General features: G+C 42.6%; 1 protein-coding gene across 3 annotated transcripts in view; it reads right to left on the bottom strand.

Annotated features, from left to right (window-relative positions):
- LOC110492499 (poly(rC)-binding protein 4) overlaps positions 1-27,051 on the bottom strand; it is a 79,906-nt gene that overhangs the window by 41,090 nt on the left and 11,765 nt on the right. For 2 of the 3 annotated variants that reach the window (XM_021566878.2, XM_021566879.2), the window contains exons 2-9: positions 19,767-19,958; positions 17,082-17,105; positions 13,086-13,118; positions 10,826-10,942; positions 7,710-7,841; positions 5,847-5,975; positions 4,439-4,513; positions 3,444-3,515 (exon numbers count right to left, since the gene is read on the bottom strand). In XM_021566878.2, coding sequence (XP_021422553.2) covers positions 3,444-3,515; positions 4,439-4,513; positions 5,847-5,975; positions 7,710-7,841; positions 10,826-10,942; positions 13,086-13,118; positions 17,082-17,105; positions 19,767-19,874 — 690 coding nt within the window. In that variant the 5' untranslated portion in view covers positions 19,875-19,958. Of the gene's footprint in view, positions 1-3,443; positions 3,516-4,438; positions 4,514-5,846; positions 5,976-7,709; positions 7,842-10,825; positions 10,943-13,085; positions 13,119-17,081; positions 17,106-19,766; positions 19,962-27,051 lie in introns of all 3 variants that reach the window. The other variant, XM_036947494.1, reaches the window with a different exon arrangement.

Here is a 27,051-nt window from a genome sequence, read left to right on the forward strand (position 1 = left end):
TCTGTCCTCGGTTGAAACACTCACTACCAAGTTCCAAACGACCTCTGGAAGCAACGTCAGCACAATAACTGTTTGTCGGGAGCTTCATATAAGGGGTTTCCATGGCCGAGCAGCTGCACACAAGCCTAAGATCACCATGCGCAATGCAAAGCATCGGCTGGAGTGGTGTAAAACTTGCCGCCATTGGACTCTGGAGCAGTGGAAACACGTTCTCTGGAATGATGAATCACGCATCACCATCTGGCAGTCTGACTAACGAATCTGGGTTTGGCGAATGCCAGGAGAACCCTACCTGTTGGAATCCATAGTGCAAACTGTGTATGGTTTGATGGAGGAAGAATAATGATCTGGGACTGTTTTTCATGGTTTGGGCCCCTTAGTTCCAGTGAAGGGGAATCTTAATGATATATCATACAAGGACATTCTAGATGATTCTGTGCTTCCAACTTTGTGGCAAAAGTTTTGGGAAGGGCCTTTCCTGTTTCAGCATGACAATGCCCCTGTGCACAAAGCAAGGTCCATACAGAAATGGTTTGTCGAGATCAGTGTGGAAGAACTTGAATGGCCTACACAGAGCCCTGACCTCAAACCCATCGAACACCTTTGGGAGGAATTGGAATGCCGACTGCAAGCCAGGCCTAATCACCCAACCTTACTAATGCACTTGTGGCTGACTGGAAGCAAGTCCCCCCAGCAATGTTCCAATGTCTAGTGTAAAGCCTTCCCAGAAGGATGGAGGCTGTTATAGCATCAAAGGGGGGACCAACTAGATTTTAATGCCTATGATTTTGGAATGAGATGTTCGACGAGCAGTTGTCTACATACTTCTGGCCATGTAGTGTGTGGGGGCAAATACGTCTAAGATTTAGAATAGAAACACATAGAATGCCTTATGATGGTCTTATAATAACTGCCATTTAGCAGACACTTTTATCAAAAGCAACTTACAGTCATGTGTGCATACATTTTACACATGGGTGGTCCCAGGAATTGATCCCACTACACTGGCATTACAAGCACCATGCTCTACCAACTGAGCTACAAAGGACCACAGCTGGTCATACTTTTTATGAACTTCATTACGAATTCCATAAAATGCATGAATGTAATAAGCACTGCACAGGTAGCACATATAAGTTGGACATCATCAGGGGGTTTCCATTTAACCAACCTCCATACTCTGTAACGTGCCCTCTGTAGTATCTCCACTCTCTGTTACCTCAACTCTCCTGCACTCTCTCTCCTTTCTTCTCCCTGTCCTCTCTCTCTCATCCCCCTTCCATGACTTTCCCACCTTTCTCTCTTCTCCATCTCCTCGTTCTTCCCCTCCTCTCTCTTCCCCTCCTCTCTCACCCATCTCTTCCCCTCTTCTCTCTCTTCCCTTCCTCTCCCTTCCCTTCCTCTCTCTCCCCTCCTCCCAGCCTCTCAGTTCTATCCTCCTGCTCTCTCATTAGTCAGGGTGGTGTCCATGTATCCCCATGGTCAGGCCAGACAGCACTTAGCTAAACTAAATTCTGACCGCCGGCAGCAGTCTGACTTGTATTACCACTCCATGGCCATAATTTGGAGGAGAGGTTGTATATGCGCCGCTACTATGCACCAAAACCACACAATAAACTGGAAGAACAGGAAACATGGTCAGACCTTGGCTAATACTGTCATATTTTGATCACTAGGAGAGCCACAGCAGAATCAATAATCAGAATTGACAAAAGGGACCAGTTCTAACCACTGGAAATGTTTATTTTTTTACAATTGGTTTGTTCAGTTATGTATCAGAAGAACCGCCGGGAGGCTCCCAGAGCCATTCTGAAATAAATGATTACAATAGCTAGCTAAGATGTGAATCACCACAGGCTGTTTCACCTCCACGAGAACATCAACAAGAGATGTGTTGCTATACATACAGTATCCATGTGTGTACTGTACAGGGCCTGTCAGGACCCTGGTGGTCCAGTGTAGGTGCTGGTTTTGCTGGTGACCAGTCTATGCTGTGTTTTCGTGGTGCCTGCAATGTGTTTTTATGGTGACCAGTCTTCGCAGTGCTTTGCTGTGTTTTGCTGGTGACCAGTCTTCGCTGTGTTTTTGTTGGTGACCAGCCATTGCTGTGTTTTGGACACTGATGACCAGCTTATAACAAACCAAGTCACATCATGCTGGCTTGCAAAGTGATGTTTAATTCCTATGGAATTGAGCCAGACTGGGGAAATCCAACAATTGTAACTTTTTTCCCCTCACAAATAAAAATCATCATGTCTGCCAGGGAATTTTTACAATTGAAATAAATAAAACCATCTAAACTGGAACAACCATTTCAGTTACGGTTTGAATAAGTCCAACTAACAGATTGGATTGGTTTAGAATAATGTATGTTATTTACCTTGTGTAGCATAAGATTACATAACAAATCAATGTACAGACAATTCAAAAAATCAACTGCAATAGAGCATGCTGGGAAATATGATAATGATGAGACATCTGTGGCATTGTGTTGTGTGACAAAATGACACATTTTATGGTGGCCTTTTATTGCCACAGCACAAGGTGCACCTGTGTAGTGATCATGCTGTTTAATCAGCTTCTTGATATGTCACACCTGTCAGGTGGATGGATTATCTTGGCAAAGGATACATTTAGACAAATTTGTGCTTAACATTTGAGAGAAATATGAGTTTTGTGCGTGTGGAAAATTTCAGGGATTTTTCTTTTTTCAGCTCATGAAACATGGGACCAACACTTTACATGTTGCGTTTATATTTTTGTTGACTTTAAAATCCAGTGTCTAAAACACAGCAAAGGCTGGTCATCAGTGTCCAAAACACAGCGAGGCTGGTCACCAGCAAAACCAGCTAGACTATTCTGGTCAGACCAGCTTGACCAACTAGACCATGCTGGTCAGACCACCTTGACCAACTAGACCATGCTGGTCAGACCAGCTCTGACCAGCATCCAACCAGCACTGACTAGCATAGTTTATAGAGTTATAAACTCTAGGTCCCTATAGCCTCTTTGTGACAGTTAGACTGACATGAAAAGACGAGGGGGTAATATGAAATGGTTGGTATAGGGGTAATGGAATGCTTTGTGGTATTTAGTCACAGCAGTTATCATGTTTGTGATGCTATGTTGGAACAATGGCTGCAGATTAGGCTCAGCTGTTGTTTTAGAATATCAGGCCAATGATGTGCTACCCACTTTTTGACATCCCAGATTCACTTTCCAAACCTTATACCAGCCTCATACACTGAGCTGTGAAGATTATTCTAGAACACCTGTCAACTGCTTCATGTACTTCCCACATCAAATGTACAGTACTTCGTTTAATCCATTTTAATCAAATGGTTATTTTGTTCAATGTTATTATAGCTCAAAGTTCCACTTTGGACCACTTTTGTATTCATAGTTTGAGATGTTGGTGTAACCTCAGTTCATCTAACACTCACCTGCTGCAGGTCAAGCCCCCCCTGGGAGACTGAGTACAGAGGGTGGGGGGTAAAGTCTGATGCCTCAAACACCTGAACATACACACAGGACACAGGGAGAACAGATATTAATTTGGCTTTTGAAGGAAGCTCATTTGTTACATACTGTAAAGCAGAGGAGGCTAGTAGGTTGAGCTATAGGAGGATGGGCTCATTGTAATGGCTGGAATAAACGGAATTGAGTAAAACATGTGGTTCCCATCTGTTTGATGTGCTTGACTCCGTTCCATTAATGCCATTACATTTCATATGTCCTCTTATAGGTCCTCCCAGCAGCTTCCTCTGCTATAAACACAGAGTACTTCAGCAAAGCAGATATACTCATAGTAAAAACATGGAAGCTAAATTCATGTAATAAATCAAGGAGTACGAGCCTTTTAAAGTGTCATCCCAGAGCATTTTCAGCATCATAAAACCATACAGATATATTGGTAAATTCCACCGACTACATTCATTTTCCAACTGAAATGTTTAACTGAAAACCTCTTCTGTTCCTCTGAAATGTAAAGTAAAATATATAACATTTTTCTTCCTTCTGGAGTGTATTGACTGGACTTAAGATATCTTCTTATGAGCACTCTCTCAACTCATACCATATCAGAGGCTCAGACAGCTCATATACTGTAACAGGGTTAGGATCCCCAGGACAGGCAGGCATAGCAACCAGGCTCCACCGCGGTCCAGCCCAACGCTAGAGGTCTATAGACAGTGGCTAAAATGTTTTAAACCATGGCGGTCCTGACATCTCCCCCACCCCCAATCTCATCCCCCTACACTCACACAAATACATACAACCCCCAAGTAGCAAATAACCTCTTGTATTCACACTGGGTCAGGAACCATGAACCATAACTAGAGATCTTACATAGAATGGTGCTCTTAAGTCCCTCAATAAGTACACTGGACTATATTTCACACGATACGTCTATACAGGGATGTGTTTGTGGCGTTCTCACCTGGTTGCCAGAGATGAGAAGTGCTCCTGGGGAGAGGCTGGGCCGGTAAGGAATAGTAGCACCTTTCGGGGGAGACTGGGGAGTCAAACAGAGGACAAGGTCTGGTGTGGTGACGTATCTAAACACCTTTAAACACTAAAATAAATATGACAAATGCAAGTAAAAAAATGTGTGTGATTTGATCTTTTAAATGTAGCTAATGTTGTGTCACTTATGCTGTATGGGAGGGAAAGAAATGGAGCAAATGGCATTGAAGCAGGATGACAATGAATGGTGTATTAAACTACTAATGACATTTACATGACATTTGTCACCTTGTTTTTCTCATGGTGACATTAGTCATTAATTGAACAGTTCAACCATTGAAACAGCAGCTCTTTAGGGTTGATTGGATCGTTCTTGGGTTTGTTTGTTGGGTTAGGTTTGCCTTACACACACACACACACACACACACACACACACACACACACACACACACACACACACTTAACTGACAAAAACCTACTCCCATTCAGAGAGAACTCATAAACTCACAAATTACAAAAGGAAACAAAAAATGGGTAGAACACCACACAGGAAGTTGTATAATTTATCATAAGGATGCATGCATGGTCTTCTGGAAATGTGGAGCATCTTTTCTGCGGGAGCATATTCTTTGTATAACTTTGCATAATTTACATCCTGAAGCCAAAAGCAAGACCCTGCTGGAAGAGAATCCTAATGAAAGTTGCATGCCTTTTGAAGAAAGCCCTGGAAAACTGGATCAAACTAGCTGTTAGGCAGGTCCATGCAAAAAGGACTTGTACACGGCACGTACGCATTGGAAGGAAATAATGCTCTGGGTAGTTTTTTTCCCTTTCCCCCCCACTCCTGTTTCTCAAGAGAACAGTTGTTTAAAGGTGAACACACTTTGCTGCAGGTCAGTTTGTTTTTGGGTTAAGAGCATGTTCTTTTCCAACAATGGAAAACTTGAGCCAGGGTGCTTTCCTCTGTGACTGCCTCATCAGGCTGCTCCATAATAAGGTTTCTCAGAGTCTAATAGGGTCCGCGAGCAAAGACCAGAGGATGCTGACTAATGTGTTCTGAACCGAGGAGAAGTTCACTTTAGCTGGCTCTTCAGGACGGATGCTCCACATTACCCTAAGGCTCAGATTAGTGGATCTGTTAGTGGCTATTATTACCTCTCATCTATATTATTGGTATGGCAGTAATTCAATCAAATCAACACTATGGATAACACCCAAGCTGGACAAATATAACTTTGCTCTTGTGCCACGAAAATGCAGAAACACTGTTATTGTTACTCCAGTAACAGTGTAGTGTAGGTTTGATTGAATTCCACCCATGGTTATGGATGTGTGTGTGTGAGGGGGATAGGAAAGGGAGAAGGAGAGAAACGGCACCCCACCTCCAGGATTACAGTGCAGATGAGTTTGACACACTGGATTACAGAGTCCTGACTCCCCGATATCGTCACCCCTCGCTCAGTAGAGTTTGGCAGCAAATCCCCTGCCACCTGTATCTGTGCTCCGGTGCTCTGCCAATGATAGGGGTTTCAGGAAAGGATTACACTGATTCAGAAAGATTTGGCATTCTAATAATCACACTGACATTGGTCAATCTCTATGGTTAGTTGACCTTTAAAAAAAAAATTATGCTATTCTTGTCTAATGATGTTCTGTATTATGTCATTCTGTATTATGTTTCATGTTTCATGTGGACCCCAGGAAAGAGTAGCTGCTGCTTTTGCAACAGCTAATGGGGATCATAACAAAATACCCCAAAAAATAGAAGGATCGTTCCACAAAATGAGTCCCGTTTGGGTAGTGTAACTTAGTAAAAAAACAAACATTTATTTCACCAAATTTTTACACTCTGTCATGACGAGCACATGTTCAATTTAATAAAAAACATGTTTTCCCATCTCAAGAGGCACATTTATTTTTTGACAAAGAAATTAACAGAGTTGACCGTAACAAGGTTTCATCTTAAATCAGCCATAAATCCTCTTGTGACAAGGGAATGGAAGCTTGTTGTGTGCAACAGGGAGGGGCAATTGAATTCAAGCTTCACAATTGATTGATTTCTTTAAAAATGTCTAGCCTGTCTATCTGTGAGTAACAGGGTTGACGAGTTATGTTTGACCCACTCAGTTTTCCACCACAAAACACGAGAAAATGTCCAAAGAGAGTTGAACCAGCTCACCTGCTTTTACTCTATGATTTGACTATTAACTGTCCAATGTTTCTATAGAAAAAATATATTTAAAAAGGAATAGTTACAACATATTAAAACGAGGGTTCCGTTCATGTAACAGACCTTACAATGTGGGACAGGCAAACATTTTTTTTAACCTTAAAATGAATCACTAATCACATGAAATAAATAACAATCTTCAGAAATGACTTTGTAAAAGCAACAAAATAACTAGGGCTTTGAATGAGCCAGAGATGAAAAAAGGGGTTTTCCCCCTCATTTCACAGAGTAAGCTTAGTGACTTTGTGATAAGCTTAGCACTAAACCTTGGGTGGTCTTGGATGGATGGATGTAAAGACCTGCATACAAATATCAGTGCTCTGCAAGTAAAATCAGCTTGCAGTAGAGTCAAGGCACAGTGCAACTGCCACTCTATTTGAACAAACAGAATACATAACGCAATCTGACCACAGAATATCGTGTATGGTTCCCGATAGTGGCTTAGTGCCCCTGAGATAAACACAAACCAGACATGAAACAGACTGGCATATAGCCTGGAGCACTGATCAGGGAAGGGACTAACTATCTCCCCACTCTGGCTACAGTCACGTAAAATGGCTGACTTTTTTTTTTTTAACTCTAAAGGGACTTGTTTCTTGCCTCAAGTCAACCATGTTTTTGATATTTTCCACCAACTCAATCATCATCCCTTTATCGTAGCTTTCTTTAAACAAGTGTCAGCTCATCCAGATACGAAGCTGTGGACAGAGGTGATAGGGAGGTATGACGGGGATGCTCAATTTAGCTAGCCTGGGTGCCAGTTTGTTTTTGCTTTAGGGCTCTATTCAATCTGTATTGCTGAAACATTACAGATTATGTGATAGAAATGTAAAGGTAATTCCAGATTGAACTGACATATGCAGCGTATACCGTGAATGCAGTCTCTGCTAACGTGGGAACATTGCCTTTACATTTCTATCATGCTGTAATGTTGAACTTCCTTGATATGGATTGAATAGAGACCATGGTTAACTTGTGGTAACTGAATGCAGGTAGATATTCTGAAGTCTCTCACCTCTCTGATCTCCCTGATCTTGGCCCCTCCCTTGCCAATAAGGGAGCCACACTGGCTGGCTGGGATGACTAGTCGTAGGGTCACTGGGGGTTTGCTGCTGATGGTGCCGTTGGCCACCAGTGTAGTGAGGTCCTGGAGAGAGGGTTGAAAAGGAGGGGGAAAAAATAGAGACAGGGACAGAGGAAGAGAGAGAGAGAGAGAAAGATGGATGATAAATCATTTATGGCATAATACCTAAAAACCCTGGCTTCTTTTGAACGGGGGTCTTGAGTGGCCCTGTAAAGGTAAAGCCTTGGCCTCAATCAGGTTGTTTAAAATGTTCCTTCATTTGACCAGGTAATAAACCAGGTAGCCTCTCCTTCACTCCGGTGTGGGCGGAGATTGAGCTGGTAATTAATGAACAGTCAGGCTCCCTAAGCCTTTGAAATGTAAATGGCCCTCGCTATCTCTGTCCATCAGCGAACATCCCAATAACTCAACCTGAATACAAGTCTCTCCCCCTCTCTCTCCGTATGCCCTGGCAGAATGCAACGCACACCACATCTATTTCAAACAGAATGCGTTAACTAGGCGGTGTGCAATAATAATTTCACGTACTTTACAGAGGTGCCCTCCAGGTGATTTGAGCAAAAAAACATTTATTTCTCCAACAATTCTTGTAGGCCTACTTTTTAAATAGAAAACCCATGTATCTAATGCAGCTATGATCCTTGGTTTTCTCTCAGTGTCTATATTAAGTGAGGTGGAAAGATCTAGGCAACATGGCTGACGTGGAGTTGTCTCATTATATGAGGAGCAAGTAGCTCGTCAGTGGGATCGCAGGGCTCTGGGCGTCATCTATCAGATTTGATCTAAAAATATGCGTCATATCTTAACAACTGTGAATGGCACGATCCTTGCTCACTCACCAAACTCGGTGAACAACTCTCAACAGAAAATTGGCGTAAATACGTCCGGGGGTTACAAGAATCTGCAGTCACACAAAGAGGCGTGTTTGCTGTGGTTAAGATGATGAGACATCAATGGAGAATGACTAAACTGCTCCAAATAAAATCTCCTGTCCTGGGAGAAACAAGTCAAGTACAACATGTACAGTTGAAGTCGGAAGTCTACATACACCTTAGCCAAAGACATTTAAACTCAGTTTTTCACAGTTCCTGACATTTAATCCTAGTAAAAATTCCCTGTTTTACGTCTCAGTTAGGATCACCACTTTATTTTAAGAATGTGAAATGTCAGAATAGTAGTAGAGAGAAGGAATTATTTCAGCATTTATTTCTTTCATCACATTACCAGTGGGTCAGAAGTTTACATTCACTCAATTAGTATTTGGTAGCATTGCCTTTAAATTGTTTAACTTGGGTCAAACGTTTCGGTAGCCTTCCACAAGCTTCCCACAATAAGTTGGGTGAATTTTGGCCCAATAGTCCTGACAGAGCAGCGGCAGGGTAACCTAGTGGTTAGAGCTCTAACCTGTCGTTCTGCCCTGAACAGGCAGTTAACCCACTGTTCCTAGGCCATCATTGAAAATAAGAATTTGTTGTTAACTGACTTGCCTAGTTAAATTAAGGTAAAATAAAAAAAGAGCTGGTGTAACTGAGTCAGGTTTGTAGGCCTCCTTGCTCGCACAAGCTTATTCAGTTCTGCCCACACATTTTCTACAGGATTGAGGTCAGGGCTTTGTGAAGGCCACTCCAATACCTTGACTTTGTTGTCCTTAGGCCATTTTGCCACAACTTTGGAAGTATGCTTGGGGTCATTGTCCATTTGGAAGACCCATTTGCGACCAAGCTTTAACTTCCTGACTGATGTCTTGAGATGTTGCTTCAATATATCCACATCATTTTCCTCCTTCATGATGCCCTCTATTTTGTGAAGTGCACCAGTCCTTCCTGGAGCAAAGCACCCCCACAACATGATGCTGCCACCCCTGTGCTTCTGAGGTTGGGATGGTGTTATTTCTGAATCATGAATTCACTGGCAACGGAGCAGAGCGAGGCCTGCATCCAGCAACATCACCAGTCACATGAGACGTTTTTTGCAGTTGTTTCAGTACAGCACTACACGGAGCGAGAAGGGGGAAGGGCAAAATTCCCTGAACTAGTTTCAATGTATAAAATCACTTGGGAGTCTCTGGATTTTGGGTGAACTTCTCATTTAATAACAGTAGGGAGTAGCAGAAGAGAGACAACAATATCAATTCTTTACAATACCCATTGGCCCAAAAAATGTATTTTTCTTTCTATCCTTTAATTAAAGATGTCAGACACATACCACTCAGGCATGGCGAGAGGCATGCCGTGTGCTGTAGGTCAGCCAACAGGTTGCCATGACAACTCGGTAGTTTCGGCTGAATGTAGGGTTGGGAATAGGTGAGAGCTTAAGATCTTTAATGAATGCTGCACGGCGCCCTCCCAGCCAGCGTGTGTTTACTGACTGCAATGAAACAAGGCTCCGTCGACTCGACTACGCGGGGAGCGACTGTTCCAAAGCTAGGCAAGCCAAAATGTCCCTGAATCTATCATGTTAATTAGTTTGCTGATGGATAAATAGCTAAATGTTCCGCAGGTCTGCCATTATCTGTAGCTCATTAAGGGATTAAACACAAACCTCATCTGTTTAATTAATTAGCACGTTAACATATTGTCATTTGCTCTTTCATCAAAAGGCCTGGAGCACTGACGCATGTTCTCCCTCAAAACAATATGCTTTCCATAAACGGCATGGAGCCACTCGACTGTTACTCTCCTCTTGTCAGTGCTGTTCCAATGCCAAGCTCAACTTAACAAGTCACTATGCTGCTGCATAAAAGGCCGGGTGATAAATGTATTCATCAATGTGCTAGCTACACTTCACACTGCAATATTCTAAATGAGAATCGAAAAGGCTCATGCACCAAGAGCAGCAACAGTCTAACTCCTATCCAACGTCAAATTCATCTGCAGTAGATGCCAACCTGGGAAGAAATTATTTTAAATTATGAATTGACAGGATGAACTGTTTAAATAAAAACATATAATTGAATTGGAAACCAGGACATTATACATCAAATAATTTGTGCAGCTGTGCCCTGCCTAAGGAAAGCTCTAAGGGAAACGCTGATTGTGTTGTCTTACCTCTTCCAGTTTGTATGTGATCATGGTGAAGGCCCTGAAGACACAGTCTGTAGAACCAGTGATGGTGATGATCCTCTCTGGACAGGAGCCCTCTGAGATGTTCACCCGTGCACTGCTCTGTAGGGGGATAGACCAAGAACCAGGGTCTAGCTTTATTTACGTTCTATTAGATGAGGAGAGCATGGTTATAGCATGTGGTGGATGGCGCAAATAAGGTGCACAGGTAAGAGGGCAGAGAGGTGAGGAGGACACAATGAGGTTAGTATGGATAAGAAGGGGTATGGTTAAATAGACGGAGGCCAAACTCCAGACCAGTTAAAAACTTCTTAGAGCTAGGCCTCTTTTTTCTCAATTTCCACCTGAATGACGTGTCCAAAGTAAACTGCCTGTTGCTCAGGCCCTGAAGCCAGGATATGCATATAATTGGTACCATTGGAAAGAAAACACGTTGACGTTTGTAGAAAGTTAAAATAATGTAGGAGAATATTACACAATAGATATGGTAGGAGAAAATCCAAAGAAAAACCATCCGGAATTCTTTTTTTTTGAGAGAGACCATGCTCTTACAAAAAAAAAATTTGCTCCCAGGATGCAATTCCTATGGCTTCCACAGGCTGTCAGCAGTCAATGTTCAAGGTTTCAGGCTTGTAACTTAAAAAACAAATAAGAAATATCACTTTTAGTACAGGGTCACTGTCTTGGAAATTCGTGTTTGCGTGCGCTATGAAGACATAAGGAATGTTATAGTTTGATTACATTTGATTACATTTTAGGGTATCTGACGAGTAAATATAAACATATTTTGACTTGTTGAAACCAAGTTTAGGGGTATTAGGGCTATTTGTGAATTTATGAAACCTGTGCCGGTGGAAAAATATTTTGATGTGGGGCGCCGTCCTCAAACAATCACATGGCATGTTTTCACTGTAATAGCTACTGTAAATCGGACAGTGAAGTTAGATTAAGAATTTAAGCTTTCAGCCGATATAAGACACTTATATATACCTAAATGTTAAATATACATAATTTGTATTATTATTTATTGAATTGCGCGCTCTCCAGTTTCACCGGAAGTTGTCCCGCTAGCGCCTTGGCTTAATACACCCTGCTCCACAGATAACTAACAATTTATACGGGAGCTGGATCACCCTACAGGAAGTTGACCTTGCTGTAACTAAACTCTAGGCTGGTACTCTGATTTCTCCATCAACTGTCCCTTAATTTTTCTCCAGAGCCCTGGGGTCTGGGGATCAGAGACTGGACATATGAGTATTAGAGGTATGGTGGTACTTTAACAATGTTGATTACAGTCATCTTATGGAGTCATTCTGGCACTGTGAGGACAGACAGGGCCTGGGGAGGAAGCCAAAGAGCCTCATATTGAGGAACTAACTAAAGGCATGTCTATTTGTCTGACTGACTGACTGACTGACTGGGTGGGTGGATGGAGGGCTAACTAGCATGGATGACTGGTTTACTGGCTGACTCATGCAGTGGACCTACAGGGCTACATGATCATCCAGTCTAACTGCCTCTCTGTTTCACATTCTGCTTCATAAAGTACAACATAATAGTTTTACACCAGGAGTCAGAGGGACGAGAACCAACACAATAGCACTCAAATTACTTTTTAAACAAGGAGTTAATCAAGCGCCATCGGATCAACTGCAGCTTTGATGTTTATGAGGGAGAAACAGAAGAGACATAAAATAGAGAAAGAGAGGGAGGAGACAAACTGAGAAATGGGGAGAGGGGGTGGTTGAGAAAGCTTGACAGGGACAGGCAGAGACAGAGAAAAGGGGGGAGAGGGAAAGACAGAGAGAAAAGAGAGAGCTTCATACAGATAGAGAGAGAGAGTGCAAAAAAGGAGAGATGAAGCCACCAGTGGCGAATAGGCAGGTCAGACTATGTGGCTGTTCTGTATGCTATACCAGTCACTCTTCCCAAACATCCAGAGAGGGTTTGAGTTTAATATTAATGCAACACAACCAATATTAGACACTGTCTCCGGTTTGATTATGTTTTGCCTTGAACTATAACCTTTTCGTGATGGTACACTTCTGGTCTACACAATAACTGGAAAATAAAGATTGCATATTGAATGCATATTGAGACAGAAACAAGATGTGATACTGATAGCTTTGGAGCTAGTTTATATACATGTATTTCATCAACCAATGACAGGCTCTACTTTGCATGTATTATGGTAATGTGGAGTACACAGATAATGAACAGTGGTGATAAGAAGCTGGTAACATACCTCTTCTCGTATTCTTTTCACCGTCTCTCCTTTCTGGGAAAGAGAAGACGAAGGACAACTTTGAAGTAAGGTGTGTGTGTGTGATTTGTTAAAGTGGTGTTCTCAACTTGCATATTGAAATCCATCTGTACTTCAAATCCCTATTAAACAGATACTTTTCTTCACATTGACTACATTTCCCCTCCATTGAAAAGTAATCGGAGCTAACACGGCATAGAAAATAGAATCCTCTACCAATCTGAGATGGATAGCACCATGATGACAAACAGCATTCTCATCCCATCCACATCTGAAATGTTAATAATATCTATCCATTTTCACTTCAATCTCTTCCTTTATGTTCACATCTATAGCCCTCTACTCTTCTAGTATCAACTCTTAATGTCTGTCCTGTCCTTGTGTGAGATCCTTTCTATGTGGCCTGCAGCCAGCCAGCCTGCCAGGCACGTCACCCAGGCTCAGGAGTAGAATTAAGTCACACCTCTGTCATACATCCTCTGTCAGCTTTATATTGCCTCCCCATCTGTCACTTTTATATTGGCCTCAGCCCATCATTCTCTCCTCCCTTCTCCAAGTGATTCTACCACCTACGCCTATGACATTGACAACCAGATGTGTTCTAATAAAAACACAACCATACTATTTTGTGTACTTAGCAACACCTGTTATTTAATTATAAATAGTATGCTAGTGTGTAGTTTGGGAAATTTTAGAGGTTGTGGTTCTGGAGGCCAGCAGAGATAGAGTTGAGGAATGAAAGAGGGGGAAGGGAGCAATTAACACAAGTGCTTTGGATGGAGAGCCTGGTTACAGGTCTGTTTCAGCACGGTATGTGCAAAACAGAGCATTTCTCGCTCCCATCTCCATCTCTATGTATCCCCTTTTCTTCTTCGTCAGTCTCTGTCTGTTCTCTCTCCCCTCTTTCTTATCCCCTGTTTCTCTCAATATTTTATATACTCTGTGTTGGTTTCCCCATCCCCCCTACTCTCTCTCTCTCTCTCTCGCTCTCTCACTCACTCTTTCTCTCTAACTGTTCTATTACAGGACAAGTGAGAGCCAGCGAGGGGGTAAAGAGCAACCTAAACCCGCCATAGAAGACACTAAACTGGAAAAGAGTAGCCTACACCCCTCCTAGTACACACAACTGATGGAGAGCAGCCTACACTCAAACTAGAAGACACTAAACTGGAAAAGAGCAGCCTACACCCCTCCTAGTACACACAACTGATAGAGAGCAGCCTACACTCCAACTAGGAGACACTAAACTGGTCAAGAGCAGCCTACACTCAAACTAGGAGACACTAAACTGGTAAAGAGCAGCCTACACTCCAACTAGGAGACACTAAACTGGTAAAGAGCAGCCTACACTCCTCCTAGTAGACACTAAACTGATAAAGAGCAGCCTACACTCCTCCTAGTAGACACTAAACTGGTAAAGAGCAGCCTACACTCCTCCTAGTAGACACTAACCAGGTAAAGAGCGGCCTACACTCCTCCTAGTAGACACTAAACTGATAAAGAGCAGCCTACACTCCTCCTAGTAGACACTAAACTCGTAAAGAGCAGCCTACACTCCTCCTAGTAGACACTAACCAGGTAAAGAGTGGCCTACACTCCTCCTAGTAGACACTAAACTGATAAAGAGCGGCCTACACCCCTCCTAGTAGACACTAAACTGGTAAAGAGCGGCCTACACTCCTCCTAGTAGACACTAAACTGATAAAGAGCGGCCTACACTCCTCCTAGTAGACACTAAACTGGTAAAGAGCGGCCTACACCCCGTCCTATAGGAGACACTAAACTGGTAAAGAGCGGCCTACACCCCTCCTAGTAGACACTAAACTGGTAAAGAGCGGCCTACACCCCGTCCTATAGGAGACACTAAACTGATAAAGAGCGGCCTACACTCCTCCTAGTAGACACTAAACTGATAAAGAGCGGCCTACACCCCTCCTAGTAGACACTAACCAGGTAAAGAGCGGCCTACACCCCTCCTAGTAGACACTAAACTGGTAAAGAGCGGCCTACACCCCTCCTAGTAGACACTAAACTGGTAAAGAGCGGCCTACACCCCTCCTAGTAGACACTAAACTGGTAAAGAGCGGCCTACACCCCTCCTAGTAGACACTAACCAGGTAAAGAGCGGCCTACACCCCTCCTAGTAGACACTAAATTTGTAAAGAGCGGCCTACTCCCCTCCTAGTAGACACTAAACTGATAAAGAGCGGCCTACACCCCTCCTAGTAGACACTAAACTGGTAAAGAGCGGCCTACACCCCGTCCTATAGGAGACACTAACCAGGTAAAGAGCGGCCTACACCCCTCCTAGTAGACACTAAATTTGTAAAGAGCGGCCTACTCCCCTCCTAGTAGACACTAAACTGGTAAAGAGCGGCCTACACCCCTCCTAGTAGACACTAAACTGGTAAAGAGTAGCCTACACTCCTCCTAGTAGACACTAAACTGATAAAGAGCGGCCTACACCCCTCCTAGTAGACACTAAACTGGTAAAGAGCGGCCTACACCCCGTCCTATAGGAGACACTAAACTGGTAAAGAGCGGCCTACACCCCGTCCTATAGCAGACACTAAACTGGTAAAGAGCAGCCTACACCCCTCCTAGTAGACACTAAACTGGTAAAGAGCGGCCTACACCCCGTCCTATAGCAGACACTAAACTGGTAAAGAGCAGCCTACACCCCTCCTAGTAGACACTACACTGGTAAAGAGCGGCCTACACCCCTCCTAGTAGACACTAAACTGGTAAAGAGCGGCCTACACCCCGTCCTATAGCAGACACTAAACTGGTAAAGAGCGGCCTACACCCCTCCTAGTAGACACTAAACTGGTAAAGAGCGGCCTACACCCCTCCTAGTAGACACTAAACTGGTAAAGAGCGGCCTACACCCCGTCCTATAGGAGACACTAAACTGGTAAAGAGCGGCCTACACCCCGTCCTATAGGAGACACTAAACTGGTAAAGAGCGGCCTACACCCCTCCTAGTAGACACTAAACTGGTAAAGAGCGGCCTACACCCCTCCTAGTAGACACTAAACTGGTAAAGAGCGGCCTACACCCCTCCTAGTAGACACTAAACTGGTAAAGAGCAGCCTACACTCCTCCTAGTAGACACTAAACTGGTAAAGAGAGGCCTACACCCCGTCCTATAGGAGACACTAAACTGGTAAAGAGCGGCCTACACCCCTCCTAGTAGACACTAAACTGGTAAAGAGCGGCCTACACCCCGTCCTATAGGAGACACTAAACTGGTAAAGAGCGGCCTACACCCCTCCTAGTAGACACTAAACTGGTAAAGAGCGGCCTACACCCCGTCCTATAGGAGACACTAAACTGGTAAAGAGCGGCCTACACCCCTCCTAGTAGACACTAAACTGGTAAAGAGCGGCCTACACCCCTCCTAGTAGACACTAAACTGGTAAAGAGCGGCCTACACCCCGTCCTATAGGAGACACTAAACTGGTAAAGAGCGGCCTACACCCCTCCTAGTAGACACTAAACTGGTAAAGAGCGGCCTACACCCCTCCTAGTAGACACTAAACTGGTAAAGAGCGGCCTACACCCCGTCCTATAGCAGACACTAAACGGGCTGACAGTAATATGCCTTTCGGAGAAGTGGCTTGGTTTAAGGCAATTACATTTACAGTCACAAAATTGTGTGTCAGGAGGCCTTATGTCTGTTGTGCTTTTACAGTAGAATGGAAAGACATAGAAAAATCATTCCATATAGATTGGTTTATGAACACTTACAAAATGGCATGGTGTGAAGCGTCTATTTTTAATAGAGGATAATTCCCATCACTTGTGTTAGTACAATATTAATCTAATTCTAGAAAATGTCTTAATTGATCTGAAAATAGGCATCCCTTGTGATAACAGCATGTCTTGGATCAGAAAGCCCCTCTGAATACTGTATCTCTTCAGATATGAGTTTTAAATAACATTTATATGATAGAAGAAAAAGATAAGCCTTCTTACCTTGCCTATGATGCTGCCAACTTCCTAAAAATACCAGGGGATAAAAAAAATATAGATTCCTGAATTAAAGAAATACAAGATTCTGAGAAATATCTACCTCTGCTTTCCAGAGACTCCTATCACCAACAGCGTCTTTTTTTTGTACTAAATCGACATACAGTGAGCTCCAAAAGTACTGGGACAGTGACACATTTTTTGGTTATTTTGACTCTTTGGATTTTAAATGATACAATGACTATGAGGTAAAAGTGCAGACTGTCAGGTTTAATTTGAGGGTATTTTCATCCATATCTGGTGAACCGTTTATATATTACAGCAATTTTTGCAAATTCACGTATGTGTGTTAAAGTAGTACAAGGTTTAGTATTTGGTCCCATATTCCCAGCATGCAATTTTTGCATTTTCCGTTTGATTAGGTTGGGTTTCAGATGATTTGGTGCCCAATAGAAATGGATGGTAAATAATTAATTTACTTTTATTGTAAAACATTTGTTATTTTTATGTAACCTTTATTTAACTAGTAAAGTCAGTTAAGAACAAATTCTTATTTACAATGAATGCCTACCCCGGCCAAACCTGGACGACGCTGGGCCAATTGTGCGCCGCCCTATGGATCTCCCAATCACGGCTGGATGTGAAACAGCCCGGATAAGAATAGACTGTTTCTAAACACTTCTACATTAATGTGGATGCTACCATGATTAAGGATAAAAACTATTTAATTAATTTTATAAAAGGGCTGTAAAGTTACAAAATGTGGAAAAAGTTAAGGGGTCTGAACACTTTCCAAATGCACTGTATTATCAGTATACTGTCTTAACGAAATCTCGCATGTACAGTTGAAGTCGTAAGTTTACATACACCTTAGCCAAATGCATTTAAACTAATTTTTTCAAAATTTCTGACATTTAATCCTAGTAAACATTCCCTGTCTTAGGTCAGGTAGGATCATCACTTTATTTTAAGAATGTGAAATGTCAGAATTATAGTAGAGAGAAGGATTTATTTAAGCTTTTATTTCTTTCATCACATTCCCAGTGGGTCAGAAGTTTACATACACTCAATTAGTATTTGGTAGCATTGCCTTTAAATTGTTCAACTTGGGTCAAATGTTTCGGCTAGCGTTCCACAAGTTTCCCACAATAAGTTAGGTGAATTTTGGCCCATTCCTCCTGACAGAGCTGGTGTAACTGAGTCAGGTTTGTAGGCCTCCTTGCTCGCACACACTTTTTCAGTTCTGCCCACAAATGTTCTATGGGATTGAGGCCAGGGCTTTGTGATGGCCACTCCAATACCTTGACTTTGTTGTCCTTAAGCCATTTTGCCACAACTTTGGAAGTAGGCATGGGGTCATTGTCCATTAGGAAGACCCATTTGTGACCAAGCTTTAACTTCCTGACTGATGTCTTGAGATGTTGCTTCAATATATCCACATTATTTTCCATCCTCATGATGCCATCTATTTTTGAAGTGCACCAGTCCCTCCTGCAGCAAAGCACCCCACAACATAATGCTGTCACCCCTGTGCTTCACGGTTGGAATGGTGTTCTTCGGCTTGCAAGCCTCCCCCTTTTTCCTCCAAACACAACGATGGTCATTATGGCCAAACAGTTCTATTTTTCTTTCATCAGACCAGAGGGACATTTCTCCAAAAAGTACGATCTTTGTCCCCATGTGCAGTTGCAAACCGTAGTCTGGCTTTTTATGGTGGTCTTGGAGCAGTGGCTTCTTCCTTGCTGAGCGGCCTTTCAGGTTATGGCGATATAGGACTCGTTTTACTGTGGATATAGATACTTTTCTACCTGTTTCCTCCAGCATCTTCACAAGGTCCTTTGCTGTTGTTCTGGGATTGATTTGCACTTTTTGCACCAAAATACGTTCATCTCTAGGAGACAGAACGCGTCTCCTTCCTGAGCAGTATGACAACAGCATGGTGTTTATACTTGCGTACTGTTGTTTGTACAGATGACCGTGGTACCTTCAGGCATTTGGAAATTGCCCCCAAGGATGAACCAGACTTGTGGAGGTCTACAATTATTTTTCCGAGGTCTTGGCTGATTCTTTTGATTTTCCCATGATCTCAAGCGAAGAGGCACTGAGTTTGAAGGTAGGCCTTGAAATATTTCCACAGGTACACCTCCAATTGACTCAAATTATGTCAATTAGCCTATCAGAAGCTTCTAAAGCTATGACATAATTTTCTGGAATTTTCCAAGCTGTTTAAAGGCACAGTCAACTTAGTGTATGTAAACTTCTGACCCACTGGAATTGTGATACAGTGAAATAATCTGTCTGTACACAATTGTTGGAAAAATTACTTGTGTCATGCACAAAGTAGATGTCCTAACTGACTTGAAAACTATAATTTGTTAACAAGAAATTTGTGGAGTGGTTAAAAAACTAGTTTTAATGACTCCAACCTAAGTGTATGTGTACTTCTGACTTCAACTGTATATTATTTACATTCTACAAAGAAGAGCAGGAGCAGGAGTCAGGAGGGAAATCATATTACAAAATTATGTTTTTAAAATCCAACATTTGAATCTGAATACTTTAACTAATCCCTAAGCATTCATTCCTATATACCTACAGTTATTCCCATACAATTACTCTTATATATTTCCAGTTATTTCCATACAATTACTCTTATATATTCACAGTCATTCCCATCCCCTCAAACTGTACCTTGCCATGCATGAGCAGTCGGAGTGTAAGGGTCACACCCAGGCCCCCGTCTCCGAAGTCCTGCTCACAGTTCATAGTGATGTGGGAGTTGCACACAGGGAGACGCATGAACAAGGCTCATCCAATGGTCACGCTGTCAGATGAAGACTGTTGCTCTCTCTCTTCTCTGTCACTCCCCAGTCCTTCAAAGCTCTGCTGAGACAAAGTAAAGGAAATGCCATTTGTTAGACTTGATATCTGTTTCGTATCAATACAACTAGATTTCAATACAAACACTCTTACTCATTTGTTGTGATGTTTTACCTCAACATCTTAATGATGTGATATCAACTAGCACGTCACTTTGCAATAGGAAGTCGATGGATAAATCTCCTGTTTGCATGACAAGACAGAGCCACCATCCCATCTCAATCTCACAATGCAGGATGCTTGAAACAGAATCTGAATTCAGAGTGTTAAATTCAAATCAGTCACTCTCAGTGAGTCCTGCTCCATGGCCATTGTGCTTTCTGTAGCTGTTCAAGGTCTAACCCACTGAACACCTGCATTGTGGGCTTCACAGAAAGTGAGTACAGTATGCAGACTGATGTCTATCTCTAAGGTTACCATTATGAACTAGTTGAACAGGGTATTGAGGACAGCATAAAGCTCAAACAAGTTCACAATATCCTGTTAAATGTAAGGTTTGCCCATCAATGTGCACATTAAAGCAATATATCTCAACCCACTGATAATGAAGCAGCAATGTCCCATCCTTCTGAGGTAATTGTAAATTGGTGGTCATCCATAACTAACAGTCTGACAACACTGCTCACGTCAAGTGACGTCAAAATACAAATTTACACATACATGTTAATCAATCATTGCACCCACACCGCTCGCGCGCTTGAACTTGGATCTATTTGCGACGCTTGACGCACTGCAAGTCCTGCCTCACCCATCTCCTCATTGGTTTTTAGGAGCATATACCCAAGTGGGTGATTGAAAGATGAACTGAGGTCCACCCTCCAGTCCAGTTGTTGGTGCTAAGGCACCTCAAAGTTGGTTGCCAACCGCCATATAAAGTCCAAAGAAGAGGAAGCCTGATGTCTGCTAGAAACTAACTCTGTTTCCCCTTTTATCTGTGGATTAATCGAGTCAGCATGTAAGTCAGAATGATGAAGAAATAATGTGTGAGCAGGCCATTGACTCCCAGCAGTGCTGCTGTCAGCTGCAGGGTTCCAGGCCACTCTGGCTAGCGGGGAGATTGGGCCCTAATAGACAACGAGTGGGTGTTAGTGAGTACAGGATGAGACTGACTGGCCCATGATTAACTGGCAGCCAACGTCCCTATAATCAGAGAGGTTGGAGAATGACAGCACACAATGGCCTGGTTTCCTTGCGTACATGGGTTATGCGACGATTGTTCCTTTCAAAGGTTTTAATTGTAGGTTACAATAGCACTTTGGTTTCAAAAAGTGCATTTAATTAGATTACAGCTTGCAGTTGTTTCAGTTCTTCAGCTTATTAAAAAACTATGCTGTGCTGTACTGTGATGTGCTCCAACAATGTGAAGACTAGGCTGTTGTACACAGAAATAGATAAGCTTCAGCACCAGTGAGAAAGAAACGGGTAAGATGGATGGTGCAGAGTTTTGAACATGTTCACCACATCAGCTTCCAATGAGACACCTTTCCACTGAATTCAGTATGACAGTGCACTACTGGGTACACTGCGTGCATGTCAGTTCTTGTGACACATTGTGAGTCACCTGGGTGCTCGGCAGTCTAGGCACACAGGGTGTATAATTAGCTTATGGAGATATTTACGTTTCCTCTTGATTTATGGTGGATTCTGACTGTTGTCAGCCCAGACAGAGTAAGTACAGGGTTTGTTATATAAATAGCTGGCTTCTGCACCAGTAGAAGTAATCAAACTAAGCGCACAATCCCTAAGAGCAAATGAAGAGCTGCAAAATTACCACATAATATTTGGGTAATTTTGATAAATCATCTTCATCAGTTATTCTCCAGAGTAATTCACTCAATGCCATTCCAGACACAGCCACTTCAGGAAGTAGTAAAAGGAAATGGCCCATGTTTTTTCTATTGGTATTTTCAAGTGATGTATGAAATTGTATTCATTTCCTGAAATGAATTAGAATCGACCCAAACTCTGGCACTGTACTGCAGTCCACATGCACACACACATAGCCCCAGCCCTCTGCACTAACACTAATAATGATACATCTAATTTGTATGATGTTTTCTGATTAAGTCAGAGCAGTCCAGCTGACGCTGCAGTCGCCTGCATATGGATTCTGTTCTGCACTTGTCCCCTGTAGAGTGGCTCGCATATCCCATCGTCCCTGTTTGTTCAAGGCCACTTGTTTTAATAGGAACGCTGCTGACCGTCAGCCAAGTGCATTCCACCTAGCCTTCAACACCAGGTATGCTGCTGCTGGCCTACTGATTAAGACATCACTGAGAAACACAATCGCTCCCTCCGACTTCAAGCAGGTTCCTTGTTTCTTAACCTGCCTCTTCACATCGCTTCATACATTTTTCAAACTCTTTTAGGGCGGCATGTGGGGGTGAATTTTTGTAAGTGTCCATGTTGTTTTTGTGCAGGCAACCTGCCTCTAACCTAGAGTATGTCATATGTGTGGAGATCATGGTTAATCAAAAGGAGTCTGCTGTTTGACAAAATGCTATTCCTCAGAGGCCCCTTCTAGACAGGTTTAATAGCATGGGCTGCTAGCTATCTGTTTATTTATGTACAGTATGCATGCAGACGCTCTTTAAACCTAACATGCCATCCCTCTCTGACTATCATGTGGTAGCTTGGCTGCTACTTGCCTAAGCCTGTGGTGTCCGATTAATTACCACGGCACAGCCTTGCAATGCTGGCCTGTCAGCAACGGCCAGAGAGCAAAGCAGAGTGGCGGTGATAAGGTATGAACTGGGCTAGAAACAACTTTATCTGCTTTTAAAGAGACACAATGGATTGACTTGACAACATTATCTAGGGTAATTTACTCCTTTATATTAAAGCCTCACACAATTATGTCCAAGATGTTACACAAAATAGTGGCCCAAGCGCTGACCACAGATGAACTGAAAAGCAAACATTCCCTCTCTTATCTTTGAAAGGGACAAAATGCAGAGTTTACTCCTGCGTGCATCATGCTCCAAAACACATCTGATTATCATGACACACACATTTACGTAACGGCGCGCTAACTTCATTATGCTGTAGGGCACGGCTAAAAAGTTAGCACTTTATTGCATTAGGAGAATGGTTGGAGGGATCATTATGTGCTGCTCTCTGGGCTGATAACAAGGCACGTGCTATGTGTCTGTGAGGCGAGGGGGCGGTGTGATGAGCCTCTGAACTAACCCATTCTCAGAATCCCAAGCACCAGTGTTCCAGAATGAACAAAGCCCCTCTGTTCTAAATTAAAACTCAGTTCTACTCAGAACTCAGGGCAGGGGAATTAGAGAGGTACCAGACTGCACTGCAGGGTGAGGACAAGGCAGAGGCAGGGTGGACAGCAGCTACACAGTCCTGTAGGTCTGTCTCTCTGTACGTTCGTTGAACCTCACACAGTAGTGTTGCTCTGTCTAATTGGACAGTCTGATGATTTATTCAATTGTGATTCGATCTCAATATTCACAAAAAAAGTAAAAAGTATCATAAACATATATCATAAACACATTCCCAGAACCCCCAAATACATGTTACTTTCCTCTTGGTTATTACACTAACAAGTATAGCTACTCATTTTTAGGCCCCTTTACCAAAAAGTTCAAAATGTCTTTGTTGCATTGTTTTTTCTTCTCTCCTTTCTTGGAGCGCACATCAAAGACGTGACAGAGAAGAGCAGCTGTCCTGCCATCCCTCGACACTGATTGTTTTCTCTCTTTCTGTGTTTCCAGGAGTGGCCTGAGAGACTGCTGAAGATGAAAATAATGGTGTTTGACCCACTTGTCTCACCGATTGGACACCAGTTCTGAGACTAGGATGGCACTAACACAGCGACACAACAGCAGGCCTGGGCATGGCTCTGGATCTGGGCCTAAGCCAAGGGGAACAGAGGGGGAACAGAGGGAGTGAGGAATGGGGACATACCTCATCACCTTGGAGAGAAAAGAAACAGGGTTCCCTCTGCATACTGTGAATATAAAGGGTGAGGGGTATAGGGTATCCAGAGGGATAATATAGGGTTTCCCTCTTAGACACACAGAGGGGAAAGGGTGTCAACTTGCATACACAAGTTGTGTAAGGGCAGAGGGTGCAAGGTAGACCACTTCACTGTTCACACACACCACACGCGTACACACCCACACATACAGTTGAAGTCGGAAGTTTACATACACCTTAGTCAAAGACATTTAAACTCAATTTTTCACAATTCCTGACATTTAATCCTAGTAAAAATCCCCCGTTTTAGGTCATTTAGGATCACCACTTTATTTTAAGAATGTGAAATGTCAGAATAATAGTAGAGAGAAGGATTTATTTCAGCTTTTTATTCTTTCATCACATTCCCAGTGGGTCAGAAGTTTACATACACTTAATTAGTATTTAGAAGCATTGCCTTTAAATTGTTTAACTTGGGTCAAACGTTTCGGCTAGCCTTCCACAAGCTTCCCACAATAAGTTGGGGGAATTTTGGCCCATTCCTCCTGACAGAGCTGGTGTAACTGAGTCAGGTTTCTAGGCCTCCTTGCTCGCACACGCTTTTTCAGTTCTGCCCACAAATTTTCTATGAGATTGAGGTCAGGGCTTTGTGATGGCCACTCCAATACCTTTTGTTGTCCTTAAGCCATTTTGCGACTTTGGAAGTATGCGGCAGGGTAGCCTAGTGGTTAGAGCGTTGGACTAGTAACTGGAAGGTTGCAAGTTCAAACGCCCGAGCTGACAAGGTACAAATCAGTTGTTCTGCCCCTGAACAGGCAGTTAACCCACTGTTCCTAGGCTGTCACTGAAAATAAGAATTTGTTCTTAACTGAATTGCCTAGTTAAATAAAGGTAAAATAAATACAAATTCTTGGCATCATTGTCCATTGGGAAGACCCATTTGTGACCAAGCTTTAACTTCTTGAGATGTTGCTTCAATATATCCACATACTTTTCCACCTCATGATGCCATCTATTTTGTGAAGTGCACCAGTCCCTCCTGCAGCAAAGCATCCCCACAACATGATGCTGCCACTCCCGTGCTTCAAGGTTGGGGTGGTGTTCTTCGGCTTGCAAGCCTCCCCCTTTTTCCTCCAAACATTACGATAGTCATTATGACCAAACTGTTCTATTTTTGTTTCATCAGACCAGAGGACAATTCTCCAAAATGTACGATCTTTGTCCTCATGTGCAGTTGCATACCATAGTCTGGCTTTTTATGGTGGTTTTGGAGCAGTAGCTTCTTCCTTGCTGAGCGGCCTTTCAGGTTATGTCGATATAGGACTTGTTTTTACTGTGTATACTTTTGAGATACTTTGTGTACTTTTGAGATATATAGATACCTTTGTACCCATTTCCTCCAGCATCTAAACAAGGTCCTTTGCTGTCGTTCTGAGATTGATTTGCACTTTTCACACCAAAGTACGTTCATCTCTAGGATGCAGAATGCGTCTCCTTCCTGAGCGGTATGACGGATGCGTGGTCCCATTGTGTTTATACTTGTGTACATTTGTTTGTACAGATGAACGTGGTACCTTCAGGCGTTTGGAAATTGCTCCCAAGGATGAACCAGACTAGTGGAGGTCTACAATATTTTTTCTGAGGTCTTGGCTGATTTCTTTAGATTTTCCCATGATGTCAAGCAAAGAGGCACTGCGTTTGAAGGTAGGCCTTAAAATACATCCACAGGTACACCTCCAATTGACCCTATCAGAAGCTTCTAAAGCCATGACATCATTTTCTGGAATTTTCCAAACTGTTTAAAGGCATAGTCAACTTAGTGTATGTAAACGTCTGACCCACTGGAATTTAGATACAATGGTATAATTTGTCTGTAAACAATTGTTGTGAAAAAAAAGTAGATGTCCTAACCAACTTGCCAAAACTATAGTTTGTTAACAAGGAATTTGTGGAGTGGTTGAAAAACGAGTTTTAATGACTCCAACCTAAGTATATGTAAACTTCCAACTTCAAATGTACATGATAACACCCCCGCACCACCACCACACACACAAACACACAAAGGGAGAGGGTGTCCAATTTTAACAAGGGAGAGGATAGGCTTTGATCACAAGGTCCTCAGCTGTTGAGATGTTAGAAGGGAAAAAGTCATCTAGGGGCCACAGCAACTGCCATACTGCCTTTAGTACTACAGATAAGCAACACTAGGGCTGGAAGGGATCAATTCTATTTCAATCCCATTTCAGTCATTTCAAGGGATTAATTGAAAATAACCCAATATCAATTAACCTCTAGAGTTAACTGAAATGACAGAATTAATCCAGAACCTGAAGATGAATTACTGAATAAAAGCACAACTAGTGAGTTAATGTAAACATTTTTTTTAAAATAAAATCAACATTGCCATTGTTAGAGCAAGAACATTAAATATATTCATAATTCATGTCTTAAATGATGTAGTACTGCCAACGCTATTTCCGAGGGTCAGAGAGACCTCGGCACCACATTAACCAACAGAAAAGTATACGCCTCCCTATTTTATAGAGAGAGCAGAGCACCCAACCCAACCAGCTTCTCTTCAGCAAACAACAGTGGTCAGACAGACACTTAGGTTCTAATGGCATCACTCGTCCACTCCAAACCCTAATGAGGTCTATAGGGAACACGCTTCCTCCATTTCCTCTGATATCATTCATACCCATCAAAATGCCCTGTCTTTGTGTTGCAGTAGGGTCCAAACATGAGGGAAAGGGTAAAGGCTCTAATTATGAAGGAGAGACAGGGTAATCAAAAGCCAAATGATAAAGGGGGAGAGTTCATTCAGACAGGGTTGACTTTTGGAACAGATAATCTGCCACACAAAGTGAGGATGGTGATGATTTGATGTTGTCTTTGGCTTTGGCTTTCATAGGTACAATTTGTCTTTGGCTTTCATAGGTACAATTGGGTACCATAGGTACACACTGAAAGTGATGGAATTGAACCTTAAAGGTACAACCCAGTCTTTGGCTACAACCCAACAGGTTGTCCAGATCCTGATCCACCATTTGGTAAACACAAGTCAAAATAACCTATTTCACACAACCAAACCTTATTTGATATTTTCTGTGTCAACAGCATGTCTGTAGCTGCAGCTGTACACAGCCTTCAGCAATGTCAGGGC

Source organism: Oncorhynchus mykiss, chromosome 16 (genome assembly GCF_013265735.2).
Source record: "Oncorhynchus mykiss isolate Arlee chromosome 16, USDA_OmykA_1.1, whole genome shotgun sequence".
In the NCBI taxonomy this organism is placed as follows: Eukaryota; Metazoa; Chordata; class Actinopteri; order Salmoniformes; family Salmonidae; genus Oncorhynchus; species Oncorhynchus mykiss.